A 22,364-nucleotide genomic window follows, 5' to 3' on the forward strand; every position below is an offset into this window, starting at 1 on the left:
GCTCCGTCCAGCCAGCAGCCACCTCTTCATGTCTGCAGCAGATAAATCAACAGGAACTTCCTGCTGCAGCTTCATGAGCACAAACTGCCGCAGGAGCATCTTCTGCACGACACGTTCAGATCACAGACTCATGAGCTCGTCCTGAACATTAATATAAAGACCATGGAGCTCTACGATCACTGTGACGGACTGACCTCTGCTCCATAGAGCTGCTGCCCTCGCTTGCAGGAAGACGGCGGTCTCATGTGGAGAAGTTGCTGAAGACTGAAGTGTTCATGTTGAACCGAAGTTAAACCCCTGATGAAAAACAGTCACGTCATTGAGGTTTGGACCATTAAAGCCTGATACACGATAAGATGTACTGCCGTTTGTTGTCGTGGTTATCAGGAATGTCCTCGACCTCGGGACGAGGTTACCCTTAGCGACGGTTGATGATGTTGATCTGCTCCTCAGTGTAAAGTAAGACCAATAATACGACTCTTATAGATCAACATTTAACAGCCTTATATCTGTTTGCAGAGCAGGAGACCAAAGACTTCTGAACGAATTCTAGAGAGGAGGGGGCGGGGGGAGACAGTTTTCTACAATGTTTAGAATTTAGACTGCAGTACCCATTTTAAAAAAGCCGAAAGCCTTTCAGCGAAGGCTTTCGTTATGTTTTTTATCTGCTTCTTTTGAGCTGTTAAGGAGCCGATAACCCAGCCTCTAATTAAAGGAGCTGTATGTAACTCTGACACCTAGTGTTTAAAATGGGTACTGCAGTCTAAATTCTAAACATTGTAGAAAACTGTCTCCCCCCGCCCCCTCCTCTCTAGAATCGATGCTCACTCAGGATCCCATGTGGTGGACACTGAAGCTTCAGTGTTTATCCAGCTCTGCATCGGTCTCTAAACCTTTCTGTGTTCTAACCTCTCTCAAAGGCTTTTTAGGTCGGGTACAATCACTTCTATCTGAACCAGTTCTCTTGCCCGCTTCCATCGCTGCAACACCTGTTGGTTTGACCTGATAACTGGAATCATATCTGGCAAACCGAGGGGTGTCCAAAACGGCCGTGTGGGGGCGCCTTAAAACCGCCTACCTTCTCTGGTCCAAACAAATCCAGAGCATTCAGGAGCAGAATCTAAAGTTAGAAGGAGGACATACTGGCTGCTGCATTGTTGTCAGAGAAGCCAGAACTTCAACATAGCATGTTTCCTTAATGTCTGATCATATAGGAAGGTCACTTTATCATTTCACTCACTACACATCTCACTAATTGGACCTTTAAGACAGTTTTCATTTAAAAAAAAACTGATTTAGATGATCTGTTCTTTGAGTTTAATTTTAAGATCTTTCAGCGAAGGCTTTCGTTATGTTTTTTATCTGCTTCTTTTGAGCTGTTAAGGAGCCGATAACCCAGCCTCTAATTGTTACTCTAAATGCTTCCTATACTGTTTGAAAGATCACAACTGAATTTAAGTTTAAAGCCAAGAATTTAGAAATCCTGTGGTTAGTAAGAGACACAAACGTCTCATCTCTGAGAAGAGGATTATTATATTTCCATGTCTGTCTTACTCATGAGACGATAACATTTAAGCTCTTCTGGCTAAACACAAAGAATACAAAGAAATACTTGAAGTACCTGACACAAGGAGAACGTTTCAGGAGGTCAGGTGAAGAGAGAGAGAAACCTGGCGCTCCTGGACAGGTGGACAGAGAACAGGAGAGCATCGTCTGCATCATTCTCATGTTTCCTGTCAACAAACGGTTTCCATGGCGATCCCCTCAAAACAAAAGAAAAATGACATCCGTGTTGACGTGCATTTTTTAAGTGTTCTTAAATAGACAGTAAGCAGAAAAAATAAAACTCATGGAAGCTGGATGATGCTAGTTTGAAACTTGACTGTTGCCAGGCAACCCAAACATTCTCCTCACAGAGTCACTGTGATTGGCTGGTTACGTCCAGGAAATAGAGGTGCCGGTGACGTCAACAGCACCATTCTGAAAAGTTGAAAGATTTCTAACTTTGGTGATCGGAGCAGCTATAGAGCACGCTTGACGCTGCGCTTTTTCTCCGGGCGGCCGAATTCTGAGGTCAGGCGGACCGGCAACTCTCAATTTCTGAATGCACTATATTCCCATTTATACGCCACCAAGACACCGGGCACAACTTGAGGTTAAATGTCTTGCCCAAGGACACATCGGACATGTTGGAGTTCAAACCCCCGACCTTTCGGTTCAGAATTGACCGACTCTACCACTGAGCCACAGACACATATTATTGTAAGAAGACATTTTTCAAAAATGAACTTTTCATCAAACGTGGCTAGGCTCCATGTTGTGCATCATCTAAAACACATCAACATGAGGATTCCTGCAGGATGTTTTTAGTGATTTAAAAGTCAAAGAAAAATTAGAATCCAGAGTGTGACGCATCTCTGTCTCTGTCTCAGGTTGAGATAACTTCAGTAACGCTGTGTTTTAACAATGAGCTGCAGGAGAAATGAAGAACCAACAAAAACTAGATGTGACGTCAGAATGTCATGTTCGACTTTCCCTCCAAAATAAAGTGTTTCTTTTTAAATGTTCTCTGTAATTTACCTTTTCTTTCTCTCTTTTGTAAAGTTTTTGTTTGTTGTTGTTGTTGTTGTTGATTTAGTTGCTATGATTGCTGTCATTGTGTTGTCAGCATGTGAACTGAACTTGCTGGTACTGTGGTTTTTAATGTTTTTTTGTTTATAGAAACCTCTGACATTATGTAACCAAACTGACATTTAAAGGGTTAACATCCTCAAAATAATTAAATATAATAATAATAATAATAATAATAGACTTTATTTGGCACGGACATCACAGATACATTGGACGAACCAGATGCATTGTTTAAGTGTTTTGGCAAGCATGCTAGTTCTCAACACCTGTCCACATGCAGGAAGCTTTTGAAAGGAAAACAATTCAGATAGGGAGAAAAGTGATAAAACAGAGAAAACAATAAGGAGAGAATAAATAAATACACATAAACTGTGTTTAAAAGTCAATTTGATGATTGAAAGATTGAACCCCCCCCCCCCCGCCGCCAAAAAAAGTATAATTCTGTATTATTTTTAAAGAAGTTTGAGGGAGCGGACGACTGGCTCTATAAAGACGTTTTAGAAAAAATCAAATTGGAGTTTCAACATTTATCTAGAAAGATGTGCAGCAACACGGTCAAAATAATTTCCAAATGTAAGTGAAACATTCACACCTAAATGTCCGGAGTGATACAGGAAGGTTAAAAATAAAACAAATAAAGCTCCACACATTGATGTTACACTGATGTCAACTCTCTATCTGCGCTGTGAAACACTTTGGATCTCACTCCCCCCCCCCCCCCTCCTCCTTAATCCTTCAGAATAAAGTGTGTAAATTACCACATCTGCTCAAATGAAAATAAAAATATAACAAAACAACATCGACAAACGATTTCATGATGTTTAAAAAAAAAAAAAAGCAGAGCGCGAGGGGAGTTCTACAACTTTCGTTAAGCATGCCGCAATAAGGGAGAGAACTTCCGGTTAAAATTTCAAAAATAAAATATATCAAAATATATACAAACAAAGATCTGAAAATGTATTAGAAAAATAAGTATTTTCCAGAGATTGTTCTCACATTTTGAACATGTGTTCAGTCTCATTTAAAAAAAAAAAAAAAAACGAACCAGGTCTCTGAAGCTCGTGTCTTTAATCCCGCAGCACGCTACGAGGAGGTTTGTTTGAATGTCTGATTTCCTGATAAAAAGAAAAGTTGTTTTCAGTTCAGTTCAGACCTTTATCATCTCTGGAGGTATATGATTTACAGATGATGGTGAAAATACAACAAATCAAAAAGACAACCTGATGAAATACAACCAAGAAAAGGACGTGTAGGCTAATTGTTCTATAAATATGAAGCAGTCGTGGTTTAAAGAAGTTTAATAAGGCTGCATTTACTTTTAAAACATTATGTAAATTCAACTTTGAATGATTTGTTTCATTAATGTTTATTTGGAAGTCTATTTATTTTGTCGGTCTGTATTTAGATTTAATCTAATTCATCATTTTATTGATATCAGAAACATATCACCAAAGGAAGTGTACAAAAACACGAAATTAAGGACGATCCCAAAATATTTAGATATTAGAATCAGAGCTGCTCAAGACTGCAGCTTTACTTTATAATCGCTGATTTACATAAAAAGAAGTCACGTTAATGTTAAAAAATACTCATTTATAATGTTAAATTATCTCTTCAAATATATTCAGATAAGAAAATATCTCTTTAGAGGAAATAGAAGAGTTTTAAAACGTCACAAATGTACGAAAAATGTGTACAATAATGAATTGTTTTTTGATAAATACAGAGGAAATCTTTCTAATTAAAAAAAAAAGTTTTATTCTGAAATCGGTCGTGTTGAGCTTGGTGTTTTTCCGTGATTATCCGGGTACCTTGACGTTCTCTCTCTCTCTCTCTCTCTCTCTCTCTCTCTCTCTCTCTCTCTCTCTCTCTCTCTCTCTCTCTCTCTCCCCCGTGTCTTCAGACGGAGGGTGTGTGTTCAGTGTTTACAGTCTGTGGTGTGCAGGCAGGAGGAGCAGAGAGAGGAGCAGATAGGAGCAGGAGGAGAACCTGTTCACCAACTTCACACAAGTTTTCCTCCGCGAGCAGCACGAGACACAAACTCTGGATTTAAACCCTCGCGTGCTTTAAAAAGTTAGTTTTTATTTCACGAGGAGCCGTTTGGACTATCATCATCATCATCATCATCATCATCATCATCATCATCGTCCTGAGAAAGTTGCCGCGGAGATGTCCGGATCTTTCTGTAAGAGTCTGTACCCGTTCAGCGGGGAGCAGCACCAGCAGGGTCTCAGCTTCCAGGCCGGGGAGGTCATCAAGGTGGTCCAAGCTCTGCCCGGGGGCTGGTGGGAGGGCGAGAGGGACGGGGAGAGGGGCTGGTTCCCCTCCAGCTACGTGCAGGTCCTCGAGGTAAGGACCAATCATTTATCTTCTCATTAATGAACATCATGTGAAACTTCTTGGTCAGTGCAGAACAGAACTCCTTGCGCACGCACGCACGCACGCACGCACGCACACACAAATACACACACACACACGCACGCACACACACACACACACACACACACACACACACACACACACACACACACACACACACACACACTCAGTGCCCCGGGTTGGGAAACACTCTGACACACACACTCGGGTATAAAGGCAGCATTGACAGACGCTCTGATGAATAGTTTTCCCGTGCTGACTTTTATCAGATTAACTCTCACCCCTCCGCCTCACTGACCGGCTGCACACTTCCTCATTCCACGCGCACATTCCTCTCATACTCTCAGGTCTCCTCTCTCTCTGCGCGCGTGAATGCTCTCCTCCCTGCACATGCACACACCCACCAGCCCCCCCCCCCCTCTCCCCCCTTCTTCTCCTTGTGAAATGAAGTTACTTCTTCTGTGTTGTTCGTCTCACTTTGTGGTTTTTGTTTGTGTCCATCGTAAAAATCTCGTCACGACTCCTGGACTCTCCCCTCCGTCACGACGGCTGCTGCGTTGATCCAATCTTCTCATTGAATGTGCGCACACATTAACAGTAATGTGATTTTGGAAGCGGGGCAGAAGCTCCTGATTCAGATGTGATCACATGGACCCGACGCGCAACATCTCGTATCTTCTTCAGTTCGAGGAATGCGCAGTGATGGGTGGGTGGGGCGGCCGGGCGGAGCAGCAGGGTGTCATCTGTGGGAGAAATGATGGTCTGCAGATCTCTCCTGTGTAGTGAGCCACACAGGGGGCTTCATGTAGCTCTGTGATGTATCACACTTTTTTTTATGATTAATGCAAACCTTACAATAACTAAGTTAGTCAGGAGTCTTCATCATGATCGAGAGACGACAAGTGAACTTTACGAGTCGCCTTAAGTCCGTCTCACTTCCTGCTCTCTGGTTTTATAAAATCAAGATGTGTTTGTTGTTTTTCCTGAAACTAAAAAGTCAGAGTTTCCTTAGTTACCCACACATGCATGTTAGTAGGCTAATTATTCAAACACAAGCTTTTCATCCAAACTAAGTTTCTCAACAAGCTTCATTTAAAGGAGCAACATGTGGATCCCTGCAGGTGAACACGGACTCCTGCTGTGTTTCCTTCAGATTTATATTTTTGAAGTGTAGGACCACGGTTTGGTTATTGAAGGGTTAAGTGAACTTTTGGATCTACAGTCCAGCCAATGTGTCTGAGGTGGGGGGTGGGGGTGGGGGGGGTCCTAGATCGGTTGAACCCGGAGTGTTGACGGACGAGGAAGCACAGAGCATGATTGCTCTCATCGGCCACCTCCTGGATCAGTCCAGCGTTCATGTGGACTGTCTAAATAGTGGTCTAGCTTTCCAGCCCAGGTTTAGTCTTCTTGTGGTCCATGTGGTCCGAGCATCAGACTACTCCACCATGTCGGTCAGTAAATCAGTTGTGTTAAACTACAGTTACCGGGGTCGAAGTTCAACACCCAGTTAATGCAGTAAATAAATCTTTGATGACTTTAATGGATGATGAAAGAAACGGTTGTTGGCAGCCTTGATGGGCGGGATAGAGCCGAGAGGAGACGACAGAGAACATGTGAGTGAGGATCTTTTGTCTCAGTGTGTCCTTCATGCTCACTCTTTCTAAAACCCTGATGTTTGAGATAAAGGCTCAGCCCTGAAGCGCGGCTCATTTCAGCTCTAACAACACTCTTATCTGATGCTGGATCCTCGTCAGCGTGTGGACAGACCGTGTGTGTGTGTGTGCGCCTGCAGCTCGTGTCGGATGTTTGTGGCTTCAGATTCTCACCGCTAACCCCTCCTTCCTGTCACTCTGTTCGTTGCAGTGGAACCGCTAAAAATAACCAGAAAGCATTCTGAGATGGCTCTGTGGTGGAGGGAAACACTCTGCTCTGTTTGGGTTTTTACCTGTGACCAGTTTCGCTTCATGAAGTTCGAACAGCTCGGCGTGACATCATCACTACCTTCTTATCGTCTTTGTTCAAAGCTGAGCCGACTGCAGGCTCCTTTAACGGAACAGAGTTTTGAGCCCTGAGAGCAGAGTTACAAACTTCAACATGCCTCTTGTCAAAATCAAACGATATCGGGGCGCTGGTGGCGCAGTGGTTAGTGCGCGCACCCCATGAATGGAGGCTGTAGTCTTCCAAGCGGGCGGCCCAGGTTCGAATCCGGCCACTTGCTCCTTTCCTGCATGTCATTCTCATCTCTCTCTCTCTCTCTCCCTGATTTCCAACTCTATCCACTGTCCTATCTCTCCATTAAAGGCACAAAAAGCCCCCCCAAAAAAGTCTTATGAAAATCAAATGGTATCATACCTGTTTGGAAACCACGGCAACACAAACAGAAGTCTTGAGGGTCTGTCAGATAGGATGCAGCTCGCCGCAGGGGAGGGGGGCATGCACACGCACAACGTAACAGAGCAGGTAGGTCGCTAGGTGACCGAAACGATAGTCGTTAAAATATCTACATTTTGGACTGTTTGTATGTGTCCACTCTGCTCTTTCTCCTGCTGAGGAGGAGGAGACGAGCAGAGAAGAAGAAGAAGAAGAAGAAGAAGAAGAAGAAGAAGAGGAGGGCGTGGCTTCATGAGCTCCTCAGACCACGACAGGATGTGCGAGAGTCTCGTCTCGTCCAGGAGCTGCAGCTCCATAACGAGCATGACTTGTCTTTACAAACACGAGCTCTCTCTCTCTCTCTCTCTCTCTCTCTCGGACGCCCATAGGTCTGTAGAATAGAGCTCAGGGACAGCGGCGGCGGGCGCGACGCTGTGCTGCGATCAGCTCAGTGCGACGCAGATTCGCTTTCACGCCATGTAACACATAGACAATGAACGGGTTTGAGAGCAGCTCGCAGACTCCTCTCTGAAAGGAGGAAACGAATATCGGGCAATTTCTTGTTTTTAAAACTTCGGCACGCTGGATACTTTTCTATTTGAGTCCAAGTGTAAAAAGGATCAGGGACATGTATCCGTTAGGTGAAGGTCCTGACGTTCATGTGATCTTCAGTGTGGATTGAATCTGAACTCCCGGTTAACGAGCCGGTCTTTGTTGTGTTTTTTTTTTGAAGCAGCTAACCGTCCTTCTAAACGTCTTAAAGCACAGGAAGGAGTCAGAAAGAGGAACAAGAGGTGAGGACTGTTTTAGACCTGGATCGAGTAAGAGCAGTCGCTCAGATTCAGTGACAGCTGGTGCAAGTCAGTTAGCTTGATGCAAACACATAATGGAAATTTCCATTAACATGCTAACAGAATTAGAATCACAGTAATCCAAACCATGGAATCAGATCACTGCGTGAGTTCAGGCAGTTTTTTTTTTTTTCTCTTGTGCCCCCCCGTTGGAGGACGTAGGCTGAACCACACATCCTGAAAGTACACATTTCCCCCTGCTCGCTCTCTGAATGAGCCGTCTGCTGGCTGATCTGACGTGTTCAGGAGGATGTTTGATGGCACCATACATGACACACGTCTCTGTTTCCTCACTCTGGGGTTTTCATTTGACCCCCTCGGGGGAATCTCAGAGTGTAGTAAGTCCCGATGATGGATCCTAAGTTCACGCTGATGTTCCTTCATGTCCTGTCAGAGATTTTTTCAGCTGGTACCTCGAACAATGCTGCTGTGCTCGGCTCGGCTGTCGTCCTCAGTGTCGTGTCTTTGTTCTACAAACGGCTCCTTTATTCCACACACAGTGACTCATTCAGGACCTGTTGCTGCCTGGCGCCTCGCACACTGATGACAAACAATGCTCTCCTCTTACAAAGTAAAAGATGAATTTAGAGCTAAAAAGACACCTTAGCTTTAATGTTTCAAAGTGTCCCCTCTGAAGTCTGACTGCATACACAGGCCGCCGTGAATAAAGTTCTTTTTAACACCAGAATCAAGAAGGGGCGGGGCTTCTGGTATCAGCTTCGTCACCAACAATGGCGGAGGAGACTCGTCTTTTCGATTAGGCAGTTTCAGGTCAGAATAGTTTCATAAAAGTCGTTCTGATAATGTTCTGAACGCTTCGGGTCTCTTAATTCTGTTTGAGATTTTGACGTGTCGGATGTTCTCTTCGCTACGTCTGATGGTGTGGGGGAGACGAGCCCCGCCCCCGAACACAGGTCACACACAGACAGGCTGACGGGCGCTGCAGTGCTCGTTTTTGTCTGTTCATTTAGCTCACAGGCTTGGACACACACACACACACACACACATTTCAGCAAATTCCCTGATTTTACAGTTGAATCATTTTCAATGTGGAATTCAGTGTGGATTCGTGGAAATCATTCGACCGTACCTGGTCTCTTGGTGAAGTTTTCTTGAAAAAAACTAAGTAAGAGCACAGAGCTACAGTATCAGACCTGACAATGGAAGCAGAAGTTACATTTGGTAACCGAGCAACAATGAGCGCTGACGAGAAGCGGAGGTTGTGGGCACTGCCAGCGCAATGATGCAGTTTATTTATGGCCGCCTTTCAGGTCACTCAAGGCCACCTTACAGACACAGAGGTAAAACAGTGAGTCTAAAGAGCACAATCAACTGCAAGAACACAACATTCAAAACAAAAACAGCAAAAGAAAGAAGGGTGTGGTCAAACGCAGTAGGCTAATCTAAAAAGGTGTTTGAGCTGTGATTTGAAGGTTTGAAGAGAGTTGATGTGACTGACGGTAAGTGGGAGAGCGTTCCAGAGACGGGGGCTGCTCGGCTGAAGGCTCGAGACCCCATTGATGAGAGGCGGGCAGGAGGTGTGGTGAGGAGCATGGAGGAGGCAGAACGCAGGGTCTGGATGGGTGTGTAGGTGTGGAGGAGATCAGTAAGATACGGAGGTGTGAGGTGATGGAGAGCCTTGAAGGTGAGAAGGAGAATTTTAAAATCAAAGACAGGAGTGATGTGCTCTATGGAGCCGTAGAATAAGCGCCATCAATGGACACAGGCCCTGAAAGGGGAGCCCGAGGTGGGCCTTTGGTTCCGTAGGGCTCGGGTCAGGTTGCAAGAACTTTAGGGTGGAAGCTTCAGAAAAGTAAAGAAGGAGTTTTTTGTCGTTTGTCGTCTTTTTTTTCCCAGGTAACATTTAGACGCAGAACAACGTAACCTTCTTTTTGAATAAGCTCCAAACAGAGGAGCGGACGAGGTCGTCTTTTCTACATGTTTCAGGTGGAATGATGACGAGCAGCGGAGCATCATGACTCATACAAACTGTGATCCTCTCAGCGTGCCGCTCTGCAGCGTTCACCTAAAGAGAGGAAAAGCAGAGAAAAGTGTCAGGACAAAAGCAGCAGCTGAAAACCGTCAGCGATGAGTCGTTGCTGTGAGCGCGGCGATGGCGTCACACACTCAGCTTCAATGGACGTCATTACATGAATGAGACTCAAAATGCTTGAATGTTTTTCAGCTTCGATTAACCAATGAAATGCAGCGATTCATTAATTTAGTGACTCATTCGTGTCGGCTCTCCCTGCTGTGTTTGGAGCTGTCGTCAAGGCTTCAGGACTGACGTTTGCTTTATGTGCTTCAGGGACAGTTTGTACCGACGCCGACTCTCCAACACTTCTGATTGGTTGAAACCTTTCATCAGACTCGTCAGGGTTCAGAGTACTTCATGCTGAGCGACATGTTTGGTGTCTTATCACCATGTTTGAAAACGTGTTTCTGCGCGGTGTGACTTCAGGTGACTTCAGATTCTGCGATAACTTTGTTGTGTTCAGGTGCAGCAGGAAATCTGGACATCAGCATTGTTCTGCCAAAGAACGACAAACTGGTTTCTACTTTTCACTGAATCAACATGAGCAGGAAGTAAAAAAGCATTTCAGTCCGACCTGAGAGTCAGTCCAAACTGCACGTGAAGACTGCAGGAGATAACGAAGGTGCTTGATTCTTTCGTTTCCTGTTGTGTGTCCTAACGTCCCCCGCAAGCGACGCAGCGTGACGAGACTCCTCAACGCCTCGTTTTTCTTTTCCTCTCAGTCGCTCGCGCAGACGGACGAGGAAGGAGGAAGGAGGAAGCTCGACAAGGCTGTGCCACTCTCTCCTCGCTCAGCAGTGCTAGTTAGCTTGTTGTACAAAGTGGAGGTAACGGTGCATTAATAATAACGAATGTTGACCTTTGACCTGTGTCAACACCAATAACGGCGTTGTCATGTAAGCGAACAGCCTGAAAGCAGCAAGAGGTTGCCGTCTTCATCCGAAATCATTGTTGATTGTAAAGTTACCTCGGTGTACAATGTAACAGCTTTTAACAAAGGGTGTAATGCCGAATCAAAATACCAACATCATCATTTATTGTTTCCGTCCTATCAGCTGCTGCTGGGGGACGAGCTCCAAAACAGGCTGTAAAACCATTTTAATTCATGAACTGGTGACACTGGGTTACGACCTGTAACGGTCAGTCAGAGGGCAGTAAACTCTCCTGTTTACAACGAGTATGACATTCACATAACAAGTCAGGACTCCCATTAAACACCTGAAGTATCAACATGGGCAGTAAAAATGTAATAGAGGTCCTGCAGATGGAGAGGCATGGACCGTCTGCAGGGTCCCCCTGTCCCCCCTCCTGCGTGCCCCCCACCTGACTCCTTCATGAGGATGAAATATGGCGAGTACAGGTCGCTGCGTTCTCTACAGGCGGGTGTGACCCTTTTTCTTTCACTTCAAGAGAAGCATGTTAAGACGAACAACATATCGGTCTTTTTTTTATTATCAGAGAAATGGACCTATTAGAGACAGAGATTGTCCAGCGGGGGGCGCTTTAAATACATACCTGTAACTCAAAGGTCAGCGCTGTAACGAGCTCCGGCGTCACGCCTTTGTGCTTCCTAATTGGATTTGCATTGATTTAATATTGGTGTTCCAGTGTGTGAGTTTACATCCCATGGGCGCTTGTGGTCGTGATGTGAAACAGAGTAGCGTCATCATCCAGAGCGATGCATTCAATCGTCCACGTCATTTGGGGGATCTGCATTCTGATCAACGAGGTCCGAATAACAGCAGACTCTAGGGACGCTTCTTATTTGTTGGTCGCACAAATTAAACGGCATCAAATGTCACGTGTCTGTGCTGCTCTGCCGACTCATTTTCCTCTTTAACGCCTGTTTCTTCCTCACATGCTGACTCAGCAGCAGGATGAATTTGTCTAACGATCACGCGTCTGTAATATTTGGAATGCTGCCATCGTTTTCAGGCAGAAAAGCACTGGCTGTGCGCTCGGTGTGCGCTGAGAATGAAAGCCCTGCTCATGCGTCTTGTCTCTGTGACGACAGTCTCTTGATCACAGCTGCTGTATGGCTGACACTGTTCCTTTGCATTGTACCGTATGTTTGATATTTGAGATTCACAGAGGATAAACGGAGGATACATGTCATCCTACTTCACCTGGAGCGGGATGTCTTTAACTCCTGAGCGTTTTCAGAACTATCAAATAGTAAAAACCTGATTTGTTTCCATGAACCCTCAGCTGGTGGAGTATCAGCTGTGGTTAGAGCTGAGTGTGTGTGTGTGTGTGTGTGTGTGTGTGTGTGTGTGTGTGTCTGTGTGTGTGTGTGTGTGTGTGTGTGTGTGTGTGTGTGTGTGTGTGTGTGTGTGTGTGTGTGTGTGTGTGTGTGTGTGTGTGTGTGTGTGTGTGTGGGTGGGGGGGCTTCAGGCAGAGCTTCAGATGCTGATTTAGCCTGGCATACTGTAATCCCTGACGTGGCGTGCGGGGGTCTGACCGCCACTGGAGAGCCAGGTGCTTCCCCTTCACGCTGGAAAACTTACACCACCCTCCCGCTGTGATGTCACTACAACACACAGTCATCTCTTTTTATTCGTTACTCATGCGGAGGAGCCGAGAAACTTCAGCTGAAAGCACCTTGTTAACCACGCGCTGCTGTTTGTTTTGACACCGGAGACGGTTTGAGGGTTTCACACCTCGGAGAAATGTGAGTCTGTGGAGATGAAGCCTTCTGTAGTAACAGGCAAAGAAAGGGAAGGCATGCTTCAGAAAGAGTGGGTTGTGGATGTGTGTATATTTAGAGCCCTTTAAAGTTAGTATGATTATTTTAATGAGGTCAGTTCAGAGCCAGATTTTGGTAATTGTGGTGGTAAAACTGTTTTGGGCCTTCATCTCTTCGGTCTTGGCCGACTCCAGTGCAGCTATTAGAGTTAATGCTTGAGGAACATTAGCTCAGTTAAATGATTATTACCGTTATTTTCAACTTCGGCCTCCTTTTCTACATTTTTCTCTTCATACCAATGAATTCACCCCAAACCTCCTCTGCAGCTCTCAGAGATCAGAGACCTTAATCGAATTAATATAAAAGATGTTTTGCTTTTTATACTGAAGCCTGCATTCTTTCTAATGTCCAGCGGGGGATGAGGCTTAAGCCCCGCCTCCCCTCCACCTCTTTGTCTGTTTTTAGAATTATTTAAACTTAAGTGGAGTCCGCACTTCCAACATGGCACCCTATGCTTATGTTTGTCTTCAAGCCACCTATTCAGAAACCAGTGACAACACTGAGACACAAATCCTGGTACTGATCTTAGCTAACAGGTCATCAAACTGGGACCTGGTACTGATCCTAGCTAACAGGTCATCAAACTGGGACCTGGTACTGATCCTAGCTAATAGGTCATCAAACCGGGACCTGGTCAGCCTCTGGAAGAAGCAGGATAGACCCAGTTAATGGAGGACGGAGATTAATCTTGAATTCAGGTCTGACTGCAGCTGCTTCACACTCGGCTGTAAACTCCTTGATTGCGCCTCAAGGGTTCAGGCCTGCAGAACGACCTACATGTTATAATCCTGATCTAGATCGGACATTGTTGAGAGTATATGTTTAAACGTGTTTCTTTACCTACAACAAACATTTGGAGGGGAAAATCCAGATCATGTGTACAGTTGTTTCAGCATATACACAGCGTAAACCACTGGCATGCACACTCAGGAATCAAGCTGGGGAGGGGGGGGGCGTGGACCGCGTGCAGGAAGCTACAACCAGCTACAACCAGCTCGTCTGGAGCTGCCAAACTTTTTCTGTACGCTCCGAGTGAAGCAGTCATGATTTTTAACCGCCTGTCCTGCATGTCTGAGTGGTGGCAGCGAGGAACGCTTTAGCTCCTGTGGAGGTTTCTGAGAGTTTGATTGAAAACAGATTGATTCATATCTGATGCAGAAACATCAGCAGGCCTGTTCAGATAAGAGCTGCACACACACTCAGCGTGTCACACAGCGTGTCACACTCGTCCCGTCTCTGTCACGTCATCTTTAGATCGAGGGAGCGCGACGGACAAGGCTGCAGAAATTCACATAAACCGGACCAAACAAAACAAGGCTTTGTTAGCTGCCTGCAAGCGCACACAAAGGAACACACATGTACACACTCAGCAGACAATAATGACAGTTTGTGTGTGCGTGATCAGTGTATATGTGCATGCTTGAACACGCATGTGCATCCCTCCTCCTGCTCCTCCTGCTCCTCCTGCTCCTCTCAGAGTGTCTGAAGAGCCCTCATCTGGGAATGTGGCTTCGCTTCAGGCTCCCACATCTGCCCAAACCAAAACAATGTCTCCCAAATAAAGATACGCTCCACATCCCCCATCGCTCTGCTGCCTCCTCCCTGTCTCACTCCGAGGATCCTTCTCTCACTCCTCCTCCTCCTCCTCCTCCTCGGCCGTATCTTGACACATTCCTCTCTCTAGGTCTGGTAGTTAGCGGCTGGGCGGACGTGTGAGAAATCTCTCCCTGTCTGTATTTCTCACAGTGGGCTGAAGTGATCTCAGAGGGCTGAGACTCTGAGCTTCGGACTTCCTGGGAGAGATGTTTAAACTTTGCTCTCCTTGCTCTGTGGCCTGCTGATGACAGCGCTGATGATCAGACGTAAATACGCTGCTCTCTGGAGTTTGCGTGTTAGTTTGTGTCCTTGTTTTATGTGGGTCACTGGAGGAATTTCGGTCCCCAGCGTTGAGATTTTTTTTTACGATGGCTGAGAAGAGCAAAGGCGCCGCAACAGCACAAAAATACAAAAAAAGGGTCTTCAACTTTAGCGACAAGCAACTGCAAATGAAGAAACATGCTGCAAATGAAGAAACATGCTGCAGAAAGACACTAAACCAACACCAACAGTGCAGTCAAAAACAAAGAAACAGATAAAAACAGTAACAGTGGATAAAGCGAAAAAGTGGGGATCGACCCCTCGAAATGGAGAGACGATGACTCTACCAACTGAGCCACAGCCTCCCCACAGGGGTTCTCTTCCTTTAGTGGTATCTGTGGATTCTTCTTTCTATAGACGTCTGAAAATGATGAAAACCTTGATGACTTCAAAGCGGTTTGAAGTTAAATGTCCATGAATTTTCTCCCTTATGACCTGAACCCTGACCTGACATGTTAACCTGAGACGGCTCTCGTGTTTCTGCCGACTCATCAGGCCTCAGATTTTAATTTACCACTGACAGTAATCATTTAATCTCAGCCTGTGTTGCGTTCGTGTTTCCGTGTTAATCAGCTGTGTCTCTGCTTTCGCTCTGACATCAGCATCAGCGTTTGTGTGTGAACATCACGGTGACCTGATGAGGGAACGTTTGCAGATTCGGGCCCAGAAAGGGAAGGTGGAGGTATGTTTGAGTAAATAAAAGGAAACAGACACTTCCTCTGTGTGTCTCACCTCTGATCCTCTGACATGATGAGGGAGGGGGGCAGGGGGGCGGGGTTTAAAAGATGCACAGGCTGCAGACTGCAGCGTGCCTGTGCTCTCTGAGTTTGTGTTGGTCTACAGCTCTGCTCCAACATGTACACAGCTGCTGTTTATTTGGCTTCATGTATGTGTATACAGTACAACATGTCTTAAGATGCAGCAGCATAGAGAACGTTGTTCAGTGTTTACTCAGTTACTGGAATGAAATGTGGACATGAAATATTTGCAGTGAGAACATCAGCAGGTGTCTCTGAGGCCTCGGATGGATTTTCTCATCTCAAGTCTGAAATAATAAACAGTGAGGGAGCAGGCTTAGTGAGTTTATATCCTCAGTCTAAAGGCGTCAGAGGAGATCCTCAGGCTCCGATCTGACTGAAGCAGGTTCAATATCTGACCTGGGGACTGAAATGTGGTATTTCTGCAGATGGTTTAGTTTTGATCAGAGAGGCAGGGATGCATCAGTTCAACATCGGTATCGGCCGATATCAGCCCTGTTGACAGTCATCGGCAAATAATGTGGCATGAACCGACGTCAGTCGTCGATGTTTTTCTGTTGTGCCAAATTAATTTAATGCTGACATCTCGTACACCTAACTGATTCAGATAAGAGGACGTCACCTGTTGGACAAACTGTGACTTGTTTTCATATCAAACATCAGAGAAAATTTCGGCATCGTGAGAGTCTGACGGCCAACTTCCAGCTGATAATGTATGAGTCTGGTCTTTGACCTTTAGGGGTCGCTGTAACGAGCTTTGATTCACGGTCAATCAGAATGGACGTCATCCCAATATTCTTTAAACGTCTCCTTTAGCATCATTATTTCTCTGACTGAAGTCGTCTTTAAACTTCTTCATGGTGGGGAGATATTTCTAAATGTTTGGGATCACTCCACATCCTGCCCTGCTCTGCCTTCAGCTCAGGTTCACGTTCAGGACTCTGTGACTCTGAATCCTTCCAGCTGGAAACTGGACAGATGTTCAGACAGACCCTGACCCTGCACACTGCAGACCAGATGTTTCCACTGAGGTCAGCTAACACACAGAAACAGAGCTGCACTGCTGAAAAGCTATTTCACACACTCATGTAACTACACACCCACACAAACACACACACACACACAAATGCCTGTGAGTGTGTGTATTTGTATGTGTGTGTGTGTGTGTGTGTGTGTGTGTGTGTGTGTGTGTGTGTGTGTGTGTGTGTGTGTGTGTGTGTGTGTGTGTGTGAGTGTGAGTCAGGCCTGTGTGAGGAGCTCAGGTCCAGTAATCCTCTGTGTTTCAACACAACTCCTCCACACAGAGAGTGAATCATGTGATGTCAGACTGCGACAGTTTCACCTGATGACTCACCTCCACGACAATCGGCGTCTGTACCAGCGCTGCTGACCTGCAGAAAAACTCAGACAGAAAGAATCTGTGCTCGCTGGTGGCTCATTAACGGAGTCTGCTCTGAATCTTTAGAAATAACGTTCCTCTGATGTCAGTAAAAGGAGGAACTTCTGCTCTTTGTGTCGCACTGAGCTGAGGCTGTGATTTTCATTTGAACTGAAACAGCAGTTACTTTCAGGATCGTTATGAAATCTAAGAGTTAAAATGTTTCGGTGTGTTCTCACGTGCACATTACCAAACGTCTTCAGGATGAGCTGCATGTGTGAACGCAAACATCCAACATGGACTTTTCCCTGCTGTCCTCCTGGTTAAATGTCTGCGGGAAGTCGGGCTGAGCTGATGTGAGAACACAGCAGGAAATATTCTGGAGATCTCACTGCAGGTGAGCGAGTGGGCGAGCGGGCAGGGGTGATGCCGATAAAGCTCGTTCCCTAAACAGAGGTGAACCTTGAGTTAGCTTTCTGCGCTTTCGAGCACTGAGGGGGGCGGCGTGGAGTGAAGAGGGACGTGGAGTTGGTCTGCTTCCTCGGGTAGAGAACTGGACGGTTGCAGGTTCAAGTCCCAGTGTGGACCAAGGTATGGTCTCTGGAGAGGTGCCAGTTCACTTCCAGAGTGCCCTTGAGCAAGCCACCAAACCCATAATAGCCCCCCCCCCCCCCCGCATGTCCACAGATCCTGTTTGTGCACGAGTGTCTCAGGGCACAGTGTGTGAGTCGATCATGTCTGATTGATTTGATTGAATTGACTCCTGAAATATCTTGAGACATGATGAGTTCCCTCCAGATTTCAGACGATCCCCCGAATTTGAACTTTCTGTCTCTTAAAGGAGGAGTGAGTGGAGGTATTCTCCGCAGCGCTCGGCTCGGGTCGTTAACATCCAGGTGAAAAACAAATCATGAAGTTTACTACACGGTTCTACTGTGACTGACTGAACTCACAGTAACACCGAACGTTTGTTACAAGACTTTCCCAACAAATTACTCAAGAGTTTTCCAGGCAGAGAGCCAGCCTGTGTGTGTGTGTGTGTGTGTGTGTGTGTGTGTGTGTGTGTGTGTGTGTGTGTGTGTGTGTATGTGTGTGTGTGTGTGTGTGCTGCTTGTGGGTGTGTGGGAAAAATCTCTAATATTTTAAATAAAATGCTGGACTCTCTTTATTATTCCCGGGGGACCGGTAAGGGATCTGGTTTGGCCTTTTTTTGCATCATAAATATTTGACATAACACAGTACTTTGACTTCAGGACCGCTCCAAATGTCCCAGAATCCAGCAGAGAGCACTCCACAGTTCATGTTAAATAGAAATACCCCAAATCAAGCTTTTTAAAAGTACTAGTTTGAATCTGTAATCCTGCAACAAATGATACAGTTTATGCAACAAATTGTCACCTCCAATCTGCCGTTGCATCCCCTCATGAAGGCTGTTTGTTCTTTGTCTCCACTTAGTGACGTCTAAAGGTCACATTTTCTCCTCAATAAATCTCAGAGGTCTTCAAAAAATGTTTGTGAAGTTCTAAATCCACTCTGATCCTGTATTTGATCATGCCTATAAACCCCTCTATTTCAGCCCTGCTCAGAACAGGCTGTTTCTGTGTCTGTACCTTTAAATGTAAATGAGCTGTGTCTGACCACGCCCCCTCTCTGGAAGGGCTTGGGTGTCTTGGGCTTTCTTGCTCCATGTCCTATTGTTTACGGTGAGAAGGCAGACTCAGAGGGCAGAACAAACACCTAGCTGTGGGAGTGTCACCCACCTGGGGGAGGGGTTACTGCCCTTTGTGATGTCATGAAGGGAAAATCTCCAAACTTTCTGTGCAACTGAAAATGAAAATGTGCAAACAGAACTTAAGTAGTTTCGGGACTGCAGACAAGATATGCTTTGCTCAGCCTCAAGCAACGATCTGTGATTTTTCCAACAGTGGTTCTAATAGGACAATAACTCTCAACAGGGAGAATGGCGTCAGTCTCATACTCTAAGAATGATATTTCTGTCCCCCGCGGACCCCTTTAACGACTGCTGAGTGTCTTTGAATCATGGCCATGTTGTGAGCATGTGCAGATCTCAGACGGGAGCTCTGATTGTTGTGGTTTCTCCCGCTCCGTCATGACGATCGTCTGTTCTCTGCCAGCGGCTCCTCCTGCAGGCTGAGAGCGAGGAGCTGCAGGCTGTGTGGGCTTTACGGGGTTAACCATCTGGATCGCTGCATTATTTAAACGCCGCGTATGTTGAGACAGGCCGGCTCTGAGCTCCGTCACACTTTAAACCACAGAGGTGCTCCCATTCTCTCAGTCCTGTCTGTCTGTTTTCACGTGTGTGACGGGAGAGGCCGGTCTGTCAGCGCTCCGTCAGGAGGGAAACCTCCTGCTGGGTTCAGAGCAGAGGAAGAACGACGATGTTAGAAGACATAGAAACTTACAGTTTTGTATTTGAAGCAGGGATAATTCAGTGTTCTTGTCCAGGTTTGGTGCTCGTGCATCGTGCCCTTTTGACTCCACGCTTCCCACTCCCATCTGTCGGTGCTGCTTCTCGGAGAGTTCCCCGCTCGGTCCAGAGAAAGAAACAGTGCTCTCCTTTAACTGAGAATGAACGAGATCGAACACAAGCAGAGAAACGTCCCCAGGAGAATTTGGGGAGAATGATCGCACAGCTAGGGACAGACTTTTCAGTCACTCAGTCGTCAAAGGAAAACACGACATTTCTCATTGATGCCTGATATGATTTAGAATATACTTTAGTCCTTCTTCTCTCATGAAAGCCATGACCGGAGGCTTTATGTTTCTGGGTTGTCCCTCCGTCTGTCCTCGTCTTGTGAACATGATTTTTGGATGAGCAACCTGGCAGGAATATCCTCGGTGTTGTCGGCACAACACGGCCACCTTTCACTCAGATATTTATTAACAGTGATGAAGGGTGAGGGTCTCTCTGACTGCACGTGTGACCCCTTCATGTGAAGGTCACATCTCAGGAACACTACAAGTGTATTCCTCTAATTTGTAGTCAACAATATCTCATTACACTTAAAATAAACAACGTTCACCTGACAAGTCAAGACACAACTCTTAAGCTGTTTTCACACATGCACTCCTGAAAACTTTTTGATATTTTCAGGAGGACTGCTGCTGAAGGTGAGAAGGCAGACTCAGAGGGCAGAGGCAGACAGACTTTTCTCATCACTGGAGGGTTTGTAGACTAGGGACACATGTTAGAGTTAGAGAAACATGCTGAAGTGGATAATACAGAATATGTGATCTTTGAACTCAGTTGGATTGCTGTTTTGATACCACGGCAACAAAAAGAAGTCCTAGTTACTTCTTTGAGTCACCACAAATTGCAGGCGAACTCTTGCACGCGGTCTAAATTGCACAAATATGTTTGCACCATCAGGTACGGAAATGTTGTCAGTGTATCCCTTTAGTTTGGACCGAGCTCTCTCTCTTTTTCTCGTGCTGCAGCTTCTGGTTAAACAAGTTCTCACACACACACACACACACACACACACACACACACACACACACACACACACACACACACACACACACACACACACACACACTCTTCACTGTAACTCTGTCTGCTGGATCGACTTTTCTTTTTCTCCGTCAGTAAACAAACAGACGATCACGTCTCTGGAAATAGCTCATGAATGAAATGTGATAACAGAGAAGAGATTCATCTTCACATAATGCTTTTCAAATCGATCTGATATAAAACATTTCAGAGCGGGAGGGTTTGATTCTCTCTCTGTAGACGAGGGCGAGAGCATATAAATGATTGAGAATACGCACATAAACGACATCACAATAAGAAAGCACATCAGTGTCTCCTGCACAGTTTAAGGCTTCACGCTCTGTCGGAGATATTTCATTCTGTTTTAATACATGACTTCTTTTCATTTCTGTGGGATGTTTCTGGATCGTTGAAGCTGTTCTGTTGCTCAAAGGAAGTTACATGAAGGACAAATATGAGAGTAACCGCTGAGACCATGAAAGAGAAAACATGGCCGGCGTGCTGTCAGAGAGGCTGTAATTACACACGGTCATAACTCATCCTGAAGCCCTGAGAGAGGAGGCGTTTCTTCATCTCTCCTCCTCCTGCTCCTCGTCATCGTCCTCATCCTCCTTTTTCTCTTCCTCCTCCTCCTGTTCCTTGTCCTCGTTGTTGTCCTCGTCCTTCTTCTCCTCTTATCGTATCCTGCAGCCTTGAGAAAGGAGGCGTTTCTCCATTTCTCCTCCTCCTCTCCTCCTCCTCCTCCTTCTCGTCCTCAGGCTCACAATGACTTAACTTTTACCTCCAGGGACTCTTTATTCTTAAATCAATACTAACTGCGGCCTGATTAGCCATAAAAACAGCTGATTAGACGGTAAAAGATGATATCCTCCCTCCTCTGTGTGCTGATGTTTTATGATGAAGAGCAAACACAAACCCTGATCCAAACTCGTCTCCTCAGCAGCTTTTCTACACGCGTGACGCTTAACATCAGAGGAAGAAGAAGGAACGAGTTCTGCTTTACCCTCCACTTACTTGTCAGTTTCTACCATCTCAGATATTAACGTACATTCATCTGTTTTCAGATGAATCAACACAAGAACATTTTCTGAGCTTTAACAAACGCCACAACCCAGTTTCTGTTTCCTGCTCTTAATGGTCATTTCATGAATTACAAGAGAAGGTTAATCACTCCCGATGTTTTAGGCATTAAAAACAAACATTCTTCAGTCTGATGAAAATGTCATCACAATGCTAACTTTAGTTGCATTGCTGGACTCAAAAAATCTGTCCATAGCTAACTCTTTAATATTCAAATTAAAGGAGGAGTCAGTAGAAATGTTTGTAAACACAACATTCAAACTGGGCCCCTCCTCCTCCCCAGTCTCCTCCAGAAGCTCGCCCTCACTGCAGGACCTAGTGTGTACGTTTACTGCTTGTAGCTACACTGCTAGCTAACGCACGCTAGCACAAGCTAACCGCCGATGTTTCTCCTCACTGTGATTGTATTTTCTCTTCTTTGCTGCTACGTCCACGTCCGTCATATTCACCGGTTTGAATCGTGTCCAATCGCTGATGGTATCCACTCCTAAACTCACCTGCTGCGCTGTCATTGGCTGGAGGAAACACACCAGCTCCGCCCAGAAACGTGCAGAGTCAACCAGAACAAACCAGAACATTAAAATCCAGTCAGAGGGGGGCGCTGGTGGCGCAGTAGTTAGTGCGCACACCCCATGTATGGAGGCTGTCGTCTCAAGCGGGCGGCCCGGGTTCACCTCCCACCTGTGGCCTCTTTCCCGCATGTCA

At 45.7% G+C, this 22,364-nt stretch overlaps 1 protein-coding gene across 5 annotated transcripts in view; it reads left to right on the forward strand.

Annotated features, from left to right (window-relative positions):
- The first annotated feature begins 4,531 nt into the window (after window positions 1-4,531).
- Window positions 4,532-22,364, forward strand: part of LOC109988571 (growth arrest-specific protein 7) — a 53,304-nt gene continuing 35,471 nt past the window's right edge. The window contains exon 1 of one of the 5 annotated variants that reach the window (XM_065949439.1): window positions 4,532-4,980. In XM_065949439.1, coding sequence (XP_065805511.1) covers window positions 4,801-4,980 — 180 coding nt within the window. In that variant the 5' untranslated portion in view covers window positions 4,532-4,800. Of the gene's footprint in view, window positions 4,981-6,398; window positions 6,624-22,364 lie in introns of those variants that run through there. The other 4 variants (XM_065949438.1, XM_020640108.3, XM_065949440.1 and 1 more) reach the window with 4 other exon arrangements.

This window comes from Labrus bergylta, chromosome 21 (assembly GCF_963930695.1).
Source record: "Labrus bergylta chromosome 21, fLabBer1.1, whole genome shotgun sequence".
NCBI lineage: Eukaryota > Metazoa > Chordata > Actinopteri > Labriformes > Labridae > Labrus > Labrus bergylta.